At 55.4% G+C, this 11295-nt stretch overlaps 1 protein-coding gene across 1 annotated transcript; it reads right to left on the reverse strand.

Annotated features, from left to right (window-relative positions):
* Positions 1 to 305: 305 nt before the first annotated feature.
* Positions 306 to 11286, reverse strand: BSPRY (B-box and SPRY domain containing). The gene is made up of 6 exons (XM_074891191.1): positions 11180 to 11286; positions 10419 to 10517; positions 9578 to 9808; positions 7787 to 7812; positions 5708 to 5832; positions 306 to 1610 (listed from the first exon to the last, which is right to left on the reverse strand). Exons 1-6 carry the CDS (start codon positions 11228 to 11230, stop codon positions 1084 to 1086), a joined length of 1059 nt encoding a protein of 352 aa, XP_074747292.1. The 5' UTR covers positions 11231 to 11286; the 3' UTR covers positions 306 to 1083.
* Between the last annotated feature and the right edge of the window lie 9 nt (positions 11287 to 11295).

Raw genomic sequence — 11295 nt, forward strand, 5'->3', positions numbered from 1 at the left:
GGGTTAAGCTGCACTCCCGAAGGCTCATCCTGGCAGGAGGGATGGAGGCAGACATTGAGGTTTATCCCTTCTCAGTAACCCCAGGGAGAGACTCGAGCATCCCCTGTGCAAGCGCACCAGCAGAGCTGGGGTTGGTCTCGTCCCAGGGAAGGTCTCGAGCAGAGAAACCCCCCGCACAGACCCTGCATGCCTCGGTGTACCCCAGGTTTGCCACCTCACCAGCATCCCCCCCCCCGCCCTGCTTCCTGGCATCAGTGGCCAGGAGGCAGTTGCAGGCCTCCCACTATGGGCAAAACAGTCTGGAGTTGGGCAATTTCCCTTAATTTAATATATTACCAATTAACAGACCTCACTGATCCGGGTATTGAGAAATAAAGACGACTAATTTTAAGCAGATAAGCACCTTTCCTGCCCTTCTCCCTGGCTCAACTTCAGTCCAACACCTCTCCTTCCTCCCTGACATCAGCTCCCCGCGTTTTCACCACGTTACACTTGACCCCCCACTCCCTCGGGCGAGGTGAGGAGCAGCTCAGCTTAGGTTTCTTTCTGCTGCTCCTTGCTTCTTACTCTGCTCTGACATGGGCTCCTCCACAGGCCACAGCCCCTCAGGGATGTCCCTGTCCCAGCATGGGTCCCCCACGGGTGACAGCCTCCTGCGCTCCTCCCAAAAGTGTCTCCAGCTGTGTCCCAGTGATGGCCCTTTCCACATGCCTCCTCCCTGCTGTTTCTCCAACCACATCTCTTAATATCTTTTCTGTTTTCTAAAGCCCACTGGGAGACTGGAAAGCTGCCCTTGGTCAGAGAGATATTAAATGATTCACATAAAAGCAGCTGGCAGAGTGAGGCATTACCCTCACCCCAGCATGGTGGACACAGGGTGGGTGTAGCCTGGAAGAGAAGAAAACAGCTGTAAAATATGTGAAGAACAGATGTAGTTGGAAGGCAGGTGTTGTCTGAACGCCAGTGTACACAAGCCATAGCCCTGCCTGGGCTCCTTCCCCCCATAAAGGTACTGTATGGTGTCTATACATTGACTGTATATACAGCTGTACGCTCACCCCCGCAGCGAGCCCAGGGCTTCGCTCACTGGACAAGCGAGATGCTCTGGTGCGCCACAGCAAAGACAGGATAGAGGGGCTCCTGGAAAGTCTCCCTGTGGGAGAAGAGGATGGTGCCGGAATCAGGGTCGTAAAAGAGCACCTCCCCTCCCGCAAAGTCAACCAGCACCCCGATCTCGGCCGGAGACTTGATCAGCTCCACCGCCTGCGGGTGCCCGGCGTGCAGGAACCGGAACTCCTTGTCGTAGCGCGAGAAGACCCAGGAGGCAGCGTTGAAGCCCAGGCGGGCTTCGTTGCCAGACCCCTTCCTCGGCAGGGAGCTGTAGCAAACCCCCAGCTTGTAAGCGCAGCTCTTCTCCACGCTGATCTTCCACGCGCAGACTCCCGAGTGGAAAGCTGCAGTAGCCAAAGCATTGGGCCAGTGGTCAAACCGCTCGGGGCAGTCCAAGTCCACCTTTGCTTTCTTGGGGCTGAAGGTCAGGGTTTTCTTGTCTTCCAACAGGCTGAGGTGGGGGCTGACGGTTTTCTCATCGATGTGAATCTCCTGTGAGCCTGCAAGGGAAGCCGTGTGGTGAGCACCAACTCGGTGGCCCCCACCTGAACCACCCAAAGAAGTCACAGCCATCAGAAAAAACCACCACAACCACCCTTTCCTCACACATCACTCCCTGCTCCCCTGGGGTGACACGGTGTGAGGGGCTTGGGCTGGGTGCCAGCTCCCCGCAGCTTCCCCTCTCAAGCCAGGGCCAGAACAATGTAGAGACTCATCAAAGCCCAGACTTCACCAGACACCTCTCCACCCTCACGCTAGAAGTCCTGCAAAGTCAGTCATCTTACTCTGACCCTGGCCCAAATCCCCACAAAACAGAACTCAGCAGGTCTGGTTTATCCCACTTTTGGGAGAGACTCAAACCTCAGCCCTCATCCCTTCCCACCCCCACTGTCTGTGAGTAGGACCTGACTTCTCCCCCCCCAGCCAGGCGAGTTAAGGGCCTTCACAAGGGCGGCAGGGCTGTTTGCAGAAAACCTGCAAAGCTGGTAATACAGGAATGAGGAGGAACGAGAGGGCTGGGCAGGGGAAAACCCTTTCCTCAAGTCATTGCACACTCTGATAGTGTTTGGAGCAGGGGAGGGAGGTGGCACCGGCATTAGAGATGAGCTCAGCTACGACTCGATTTGCTTTTGCTGTGAATTAAGGGGCTGCCCTTGTGCCACAGCACAAACCCAGCAAGCTGCAGCCCAGGGTGAGAGCCAGACTGGTGGAGGGCGCCTGCTCCGCTCCAGACCGCAGGCTGACAGCACCCAGCACCCCTTGCCCTGCCCTGGCTGCACGCTCCCCCCACCAGACCCCTCAGCGGGTCTGCAGAGCGTACGCGAGCGCTGAATAACTGCACGACTGTTTCCCTCACTATAATTTGCTAAGCAAAGAGACAAGGCTAGTGCCCAGCAGACTTGCCTGCTCCCAGCGAGACCAAGTTTCTACCTGCGAGTGCCCCTCCTTGCCCTGCCTTCCCCCACCCTCACTCATTCATTTTAGGTCTTAAACCACCACAGAAACAAGGCTGGAGCAGGTGAGTCATTTGCTCTCCCAGCCCTACCTCCAGCAAGAGCTCTACCATGTCATGCCTGCTCCGGCAATTTCCCAGGCACCCTCAGCTCGGCATCCAGCACGTGGCAGGATGAGGCCCTTAAAGAATCATACCATTACGTTGCACCCTGAACAGGGTTGCCCCAGAGCCCATCCTGCTCCAGCACCTACACAGACCCAGGTCAGCATCCCTCTGACAGCAGTGCTGGTCGAGGGGTTTCCTAGGGCTGCACCTGCCCTGGTGCTCCCCAGCAGGAGACAAACCGAAGCTGAATTATCAGTTTGCACAATGTGGAAGTGCCACGCAGGCTTGGACGTCAGGTGGAAGCTATTGTGGGCAGCAGCGAGCAGAAAGAGGAGCTGAAGACAGCATCCCCTTCCAGCTGAAGCAGACAATCTTGTTGATGAATTATTTCACTGAGCAGCAGCCAAACGCTTTGCAGAGTGCCTGCCCACCACACTGTCCCCTTTCCAGGAAGCCAAACACTGATACGAATTCATAGGAAATGAAGCAGTACGAGACTTTATCTCCCTCTAACAGAAGAAGGGCACTAAAACCTAGGTACAGGGCTGCATTCTGGTGTTCATGTACAGGGATCATCTGCACAAGGAAATACCACCCCAATGACACCCACGTAGCTTCGCTGTGGAATTATTACAGGGGAGCATCTGAGGGAGGGGGAGCACTGGCAGAGTAACAGCAGAGTAATTCAGATCAGCAAATTTTCCACCAGACAAGTGTTTTGTCATGATTAAATCTGCCCTCCAGATATTCCCATATATTCTGATGAACAATTCCACCCGGAATTCACCTCAGCCCAAAATCTATTTCCTCTGTGTACAGCACCCATCAGAGTGGCCCTGCCACTTCAGAGAGACGAGGGATGCTGAGCAGGTAAGTTAACATGGTTAACATCTCTGTCAAGAGCATGTGTGTTAGCTGCAGCACATTTTACTACTACTAAAACTCCACATTCCCATTTCCAAACTCACAGATCTGAAATTAAAATCCTCGTAGCTAGATTTAAGCACCAAGGTAGAATCCAGACCCAGCCTGGTCCGTGGGACAGAAGGTCACCATGGAGCAGCCCAAGGTCTCTGCCAGCTGGGACAGCTTCAGTCTGTGTCACCCCTGCAGAGGGTCCTTCATCAGGTCTCCAGCCAGCATCACCACTGACCTGCCCCCCAGCAGGGCTAACAAGGGTGGCCGTGAACCCCGATCCCTCCCAGAACAGTGCCACGAGATTTGCGTCAGCTCTTGGCTTAAGGAAGAAGCTGCCAACCCCAAACGTAAGCCACACAGAAGCCTGGATGCCAAGGGAAGGCATCAAAGGAGTCGTGTTTATTTTTGAGAGTGAAATGAAGGTTCTTTTGCCTGCTGGTTTCCAAGTTTTTGAGAGGCTACGGGGCAAACCGTCAAGGCTAGGAATTTACTCTTTTCGACTAGGAATTTACTCTTTTCGACTAGGAATTTACCCTTTTCAAGCAAATAAACAAAACTGCTACCTGTTCAATTGTCTCTGGGAGGAGGGACCACCAAGCGAAACATAATATTATTGTGTCTTAAGGAAAGCTAGGACCACTGCAGTTAATATCAAATTGCTACGGCTAGGTCCTGGGTGAGTGATGACTAGTGAGATAAGCGAGGATATGGCAGACATCCTCAGCATGAAATAATGACATGTTAAATGTAACCACAAAAAACCCCAACAACAAACCAGAGTGTAATAATAGCACCAACAGACCCACCACTAGGATCAAATGCCTTGGAGTCATTGCATTTGACAAGGATGCTATTGGGAAAGGAATACATAAAAACACCATGTCACATTAAAGAGAATTAGGGAAAGGTTTCCTGCATGACTTGACAGCTCTGAACATCTGCTGGGAACCTGCTCAACTTTACCAACGTACAATTGCAGGAGCCTGCATGACTGCCAGCACTCGAAGACTCAAAACAGAGGGAAATTAATCACAAAGGGAGAGCAACATCAGAGTTTGCCGTAGAAGAAACACAGTGTTGTCTGGCAGGCACAAATTCTCAAGCTAATAGTGGAAAACACAAGAGCAATAAAAGCCAGAAGCACATACCTTGGAGAGGGACCTAGAAACGGGGGGAAAACTGTGAACTGCTCATCAGCATCAAGAGCGAGATGAGAAAGATCAAAGGTAACGCAAAAGCTTTGGGAAGGTGACCCCAGGGATTGTTCATGAGGTGGCACACAGGACAAACGTTTTCAAATTTTGAAGGATATTGCCAGCTTTAAGGAACAAAAAATACATTTGAAATACTCTAACAATGGCCTGGAAGCAAGAGTAAAAGCAAACATTTCACAATCAGCAATTCAAGCAGATCACAGCCGGAAGAACGTCTCTCCCTGCTCAACAGAGTCAACACCAACCTGGTAAAACTGTACCCAGAGCATGTCACTGGCCTGACAAACGCCTCCGACACAACCTCAGCTGTACAGCAAGAGCTGAACCAGACCACAGATGTCTCTAAAACCACCAGCTCGTGCACAGCCACAATCTCAGCTTATGATCTGAAAGCTACTGCATTTACTCACTTCTCGTTCCAGCACGTCAGAGCGTCTCACAGACACCACACGGGTGAGTTCACCCTCTGTTAAAATCACCAGCAGGCCAATGCTAAACGCAGTAAAGAGGGATTTCTGTGAGAGATTCCTACAGCAGCATCAGCTTCACTGCTGTCACCAAGTGACCCAGGAAATAGCAAAAGAAACCAAGTGAGGTTAATCAACAGAGCTGATCAAAGACACAGTCTTTTCAAATCCCTATTCTCCTCTTAGCCACAACCAGCTGCTTTGAGCCCCTGTCCCCCCTCCCAAACCTCCTACAGCTGCTGCTGCCCCCCTTGCCTGGGGGGGGCTCCAAACAGCTAGCAGGGGCTGGGCCAGCAGAGGAGGGCAGGATGCCCCATGTCTCAGGCAGGACACAGCATCAGGATGTTTTGACACAGCATCAGACTGCTTCTTTGGGCACAACAGGAACAAACACGCAGGAATCCCTAGAGCACATGAGACCTGAGGGAGACACTGACCTGCGATGCAGCAGAGAACCGCAGAGGCCCATAGTCGATGCAGCAGTGGACTCTGAACACAGGTCTGATTAAAGTTTAACTTCGGGGACTCCTGGGGCTCTAAGATTCCCTCCGCCACCTCTGTCCTAGCAAAGGAACACAAGAGTTATTTCAAAATACAATGATTTATTGACCAGTGCTGGTGTTTAAGATCACTAGGAAGTATGACAGATCCATGAGCTGGAGCAGTTGTAGGAGGAGCACTTGCCGCAGAGAAACTGCACTGGGGATTTCTGGACAAACTCCTCCCAAGCGAAACTTTCGGTTGGCTTTGATTACAGGCCCTTCTGAAAGGACCTCAGTGTTTCAAAATACAATCCCAGCAGCCTGAGTCAACAGCCTCCTCACTCAGCAGACACAGATTAAACACGTCTGAGAGTGGCCATCAAGGTACAAGAGGAGCACAAAGAACAGGCTGCAGTGAGGGAATCAGATTTCCCTCTTTATCAACAAAGGCTGCTCTCAGAGCAAAGGGGGATACAACAGGAGAGCAAGCTGGGACTCTGAGTTTCATACAGCATAGCAAGGAAATTGAGGATTTGCTGGGTTCCTGTGGCCTGCAGTACGCACGTGAACTCATTGTTGTAAGTAAATGCTCTGGCACTGGCTGCTGGGGATGTGCTGTGGCTGATTTCTTACTCTCTACAGGTAAGTCCCAGGCAAAAATACTCCTGAAAGTCCTCTGGGTAGCAGAGTCCAACCAGTGCTCACTAGCACCCTTGCAGCCACGGCAATAAACACCTGTAAAAATGCAGCCACCCTTCTGAGGGAAGGGCAGCCTGATGTCCCTGATGATGACTGGCTGGGGAGGAGGCAGCACACTGCCCCTCCGGGCGATGGCTGCGCCAGCAGCCCCCAGGCACAGAGCACACCAGCTTTCCGGGAGGACAATGCTACCTCCTGCCAAGAGGCCAGGGACAGGCTGGCTCCATCTCTGTGGATTTTACTAAGGAGCTGGAGAAGGGCTCCTGTAAGCAAGGGCCAGCACGTCTGGCAACGCCTCCGGGGAGACATCGCACATGGAGCATTTCTAGGTGCCAAGACTTCATCCTGAGCTGCAGTGCAGCATGGGAACCAGACAAGAGGCCACACTGGCATCTTGGGGCTCTGTCCTCGTCCTCAAAGTCAATTGTATGAGTTTCAGTAAGGCCAAGTGCTGGGTACAACCCCCAGCAGCGCTACAGGCTTGGGGAGGAGTGGCTGGAGAGCTGCCAGTCAGAGAGGGACCTGGGGGGGTTGATTGACAGCCGGCTGAACAGGAGCCAGCAGTGTGCCCAGGTGGCCAAGAAGGCCAATGGTATCCTGGCTTGTACCAGCAATAGTGTGGCCAGCAGGGACAGGGAAGGGATCTCACCCCTGGGCTCGGCACTGGTGAGGCCGCCCCTCGATGAGTGGGTTCAGTTTTGGGCCCCTCACTCCAAAAAGGCCATTGAATGACTCGAGCGTGTCCAGAGAAGGGCAACGGAGCTGGTGCAGGGTCTGGAGCACAGGTCTGATGGGGAGCGGCTGAGGGAACTGGGGGGGTTTAGTCTGGAGAAGAGGAGGCTGAGGGGAGACCTCATGGCCCTCTCCAACTCCCTGAAAGGAGGGTGCAGAGAGGGGGGATGAGTCTCTTGAGCCAAGGAACCAGCGCCAGGACAAGAGGGAATGGCCTCAAGCTGCGCCAGGGCAGGGTCAGGCTGGCTCTTAGGAAGGATTTCTTTGCAGAAGGGGCTGTTGGGCGTTGGAATGGGCTGCCCAGGGCAGGGGGGGAGTCCCCATCCCTGGAGGGGTTGAAGATTCGTGTTGACCCAGCGCTGAGTGATCTGGTGGAGTTAAGAAGGGTCAGTGTGAGGTTCATGGTTGGGCTGGATGATCTTAGGGTCTTTTCCAACCTGGATGATTCTGTGATTCAACAAAAGCAGCGCGAGGGAGGAAAGCGGGGGTGTCACCTGCTGCCTGAGCAATGGCATGCTGCTCACAGCACGAGGGAGCCACGGAGGGTGCAGGCAAGCTTGGGGCAGCGGGCAGGGAAAGGACCCGGAGCAGTCAGGTACTAACCTCTCAAAGATCTCTTGTTCTGCACTCTGGGGACAAGGAGAGAGAAAAGAGTCATCACAGCTGAAATCCCCACCAATAAAATCTCAAACACAGGCTGGGGCACAGCAAACCCAGGATCCAGGTAGCACTGTTCTCCTTCCTGACCCAGAGAAACCACCCCTCACCCCAGCACTGGCTCTGGGGAGCATCCAACATCTATTTTCTTCAGCTGCAGCACTTTGCACTCCCTGACTCAGAAAACGAGTGTGAACGGCTGAGAGCGATACATCTTCTACATCTAGCTAGGGGTAATGTCCACTGCACCAGTGGGACTGGGTGGCTGGGTGACAAACAGCTTGAGAAGGGCACGGGAGCATCCAGACAGAGCCTGCCACCACTGTGCTGCACATGTAAGCAGTGTGAGAGCAGGCGACCGCAGGCACAGCTGGATTGTCTGGCACAAGGTAAACGTGGGAGAGCTGAGGCAGGTGGGAAGTCTTGAACCCACAAAGAACCAGCTCAGACTCCGTACCCTCCGGTAGACACCAGCCTGTCTGCATCTGGGAGCTCTTACTGCTGCACCCTGCCTTGCCCAGAGTGTGAGAACCCCAGCCCTGAGGTCCCCCCCTCTTCCCCCACCCCCTTAGGGCACACTGCAAGAACACCCTGTGCTGGCAGCAAACAACCCCCAGAGCTTTCAGTAAGGGGTGAAGCTGCAGAGGACCTAAGCCAAGAGTCAGACAACCTTGCGATCAGTCCCACTTGTTTCTGCACCCGCTGGCAATGGAGCGTTCTCAAGGTACAGCCCAATTATCAAAGGAAAACATTTGATCCCTGCTCAAATATGAGCTGCAGGGTGCTCTACATGCCTTTCACTTCTGACATGTATCGATTCCCAATAGACACCACTACCAACACTGACGATCCAGGGTGGAGAACGTATGATCCCTATTTTCCCTCCACTACGTGGCAAAAAGAGAAATTAAGGGTCTTGCTGTTTTCTGCCACAGGCATCTGATGGATCTTGCTTTCTGACCTCTACTCTCTGCAGTGAGGCCACAGCCCAGCCAGCCAAGCTGCTGGGGCAGGACAGAAGCTGCGTTTCCCACCAGAGGAACAGCCAGCTACCTTCTGTCCATGGGATCAGTTCTGTTTTCCGAGCAGAGCTGCTGCCCACCTCTTCACAAAGTTACATGTGGCAAGCAGAGGCTAAGAGGAAGGTGCTGCACTGCCTGCTCGCTTGTGTCTAAAATGAGAGGAATCGCTTGGGTAAACGGAGACAATTCAATGGCCAGAAAAGAAACTGAGTGAAGGGAAGCATGGGCTGCTTTGCATGGTAAATATCCCAAACAGAAGTGTGACAGACAACAGGGCAAACATTCAAGAAGAGCTGCAGGGGCTCCCAAGGGTCATGTTTTGATTAAAACTAGACAGAACACTAGAAAAGTGATGGTGCAATTGACTGCTGTAAGAGCAGTCCTCAACCTGTAGATGTCCTGAGCTGGCACATTCCAGCCAAGAGCTTGGAGACATGAGTCTGGGTGGTTCTGAACCTCACGGCAAGCAAAAGCAGAATCAGGCAGAGCAGATGCTCTAGGAACCACCAAGAAACCACAGGAGCTTGTCAGGACCAGGCGAAGGAGGTTCCTTGAGCCAGACCTGCAAATGTAGGTCCTGTCCAACTCTGCCTCCTTGCTGTCAGTGCAGCAAGCTGCTCAACACTGTACTGAAGTCCCATAATATCCATGACAAAAAGTCTACGTCACTTCTGGGCTGACTGATGTGCCCCTCGGTACGAGGCGCAGTACTCACCACCAGGCCCTGGTCATCCAGGTTGGTGATCATGTCCACCAGGTAGGTTCGGAGGGCAGCCAGCTTCTGCAGAGCCTCCGTCCAGTGCACCCGCTGCGTCAGGATGCTCTGGTGCGCCCGCTCCTCCTCCGTGTGCACCTTCTCCAGCAACCGCTGTTCTTCATTTTCACACGCGTTCCCCACAAAGATCAGCCTCTGGATTACCAGCTCCCGCGCCGCGTTGGCTGCGTTCTGCCAGAGCAAGGAGAGAGGAAGAAACACCAGCCTTGCTTCAACCCCAACAACAGCACCAACCGCTTCTGCCAGCTTTCTGCGGGCTCAGCTGTTAAGATTACTCTGCTAATTGAGCCCAAGTCACAGTAATCATGACGATGCAAGCAGAGATAAACGAGACAACCAGTCCCAAGCCTACCTACTGCCTCCTGGCCTAAGTCTGGTACCTAAGCGACAACCTGCGAGAGACCAGAGTCCCATCCCTCAGCAGATCTTCCTGGATTCACTATTAGCAGGAAACAACCACCACAAGAACCGTCTTTTGTCCTTGGTGACAGCAAGGCACAAAACAAAATCAGCAATTGTTAAGACTGGTCCTAGTGGGATGTTTACTGGCCGTACGCTAGCACCAAGAAATATATTGTTCATGTACATTTTTTAGGCAGATGAAGCAGGAAGCGCAGGCGCGCCCCTGGCACTCCACTCCCACGAGCTGTGGGGTAGGAGGGGGACAACCCCTGCACACCGATGAGCCCCCCGAGAGCTCCGTATCTCCAGCAGGAACCACGAGCCGGGGAGCACACGGGGCCAGCTCCACGCCGCGCTGCGAGAAGCGGCAGGGACTCACCAGGACGCCCTGGTCCTTGGCGGGCAGCACCTCGTCCACGTGCCGGGTGATGGCGGCACTCTGCAGCTGCAGCCGCTCACACCGGTCCACGATCTTGTTCTGGAAGGCAGAGCCACGGGCAGTGCGTGGGCCTCGGCGCGGCGATGGCGGCCCTCGGCCCCCCGCCCTGACAGACCCCACCGGGTCCCCACCCGGCCCCACACCTCCCAGGGCCCTTGTGCACAGCCCCAGAGAGCCCCATTCCCCACGGGGGACCCCTCACACGGCCCCACACCCCACCAAGGCCCCCCCACAGAGCCCCACACCCTGCCAGGAGCCCCCCAGCCAGCCCCCATCCCCCCCCCAGGGTCCCCACAGAGAGCCACCCCCTCCCCACGGGGACCCCTCGGACGTCCCCACAGAGAGCCTCAGCCTCCCCCTCCCCACGTGGACCCCTCAGACGGCCCCACACCCCCCCAGGGTCCCCACAGAGAGCCTCCCCCTCCCCACAGGGACCCCTTGCGTGGCTCCACACCCCACCACGCGCCCCGCGGAGAACCCACCTCCCCACGGGGACCACGCACGCAGCCCCACACCCCACCGGCGAGCCCCGCGCCCCACCGGAGCTCCCCACACGCCGCCGGGGCCCAGGCGCGGCCGCCATCCCCCCGCCGCGGGCCATCCTCGGCCGCCGGCGGGCACCGGGGAAGGGCCCCGAGGCTGAGCCCCCCCCCCGGGGCTGGGGCCGGGGCAGGGTCCCGCTCGCCGCCGCCGCCGCTCACCCTCAGGGCCGCCGCCCGCTCCGGCAGCGCCCGCCCGCCCCGCTGGGCCATGCTGCGCCCCGGCACCTGCCGCGGGGGCCGCGCACACCGCCCCGCCCCGCCCCGCCCCGCCCCGG

This window comes from Strix uralensis, chromosome 21, assembly GCF_047716275.1.
Source record: "Strix uralensis isolate ZFMK-TIS-50842 chromosome 21, bStrUra1, whole genome shotgun sequence".
NCBI classification, from domain to species: Eukaryota; Metazoa; Chordata; class Aves; order Strigiformes; family Strigidae; genus Strix; species Strix uralensis.

Bases quoted from the DNA above. Each gene is read 5' to 3' on its own strand.
- BSPRY (XM_074891191.1), bottom strand. From the start codon at position 11,230: ATGGCCCAGCGGGGCGGGCGGGCGCTGCCGGAGCGGGCGGCGGCCCTG. The intron at 7,813-9,577 runs GTGAGTACTGCG...CCTTGTCCCCAG, and splicing joins TGGATGACCAGGGCCTGGTG to AGTGCAGAACAAGAGATCTT. The intron at 1,611-5,707 runs GTCAGTGTCTCC...CTTCCCTTGCAG, and splicing joins GGTTCTCTGCTGCATCGCAG to GCTCACAGGAGATTCACATC.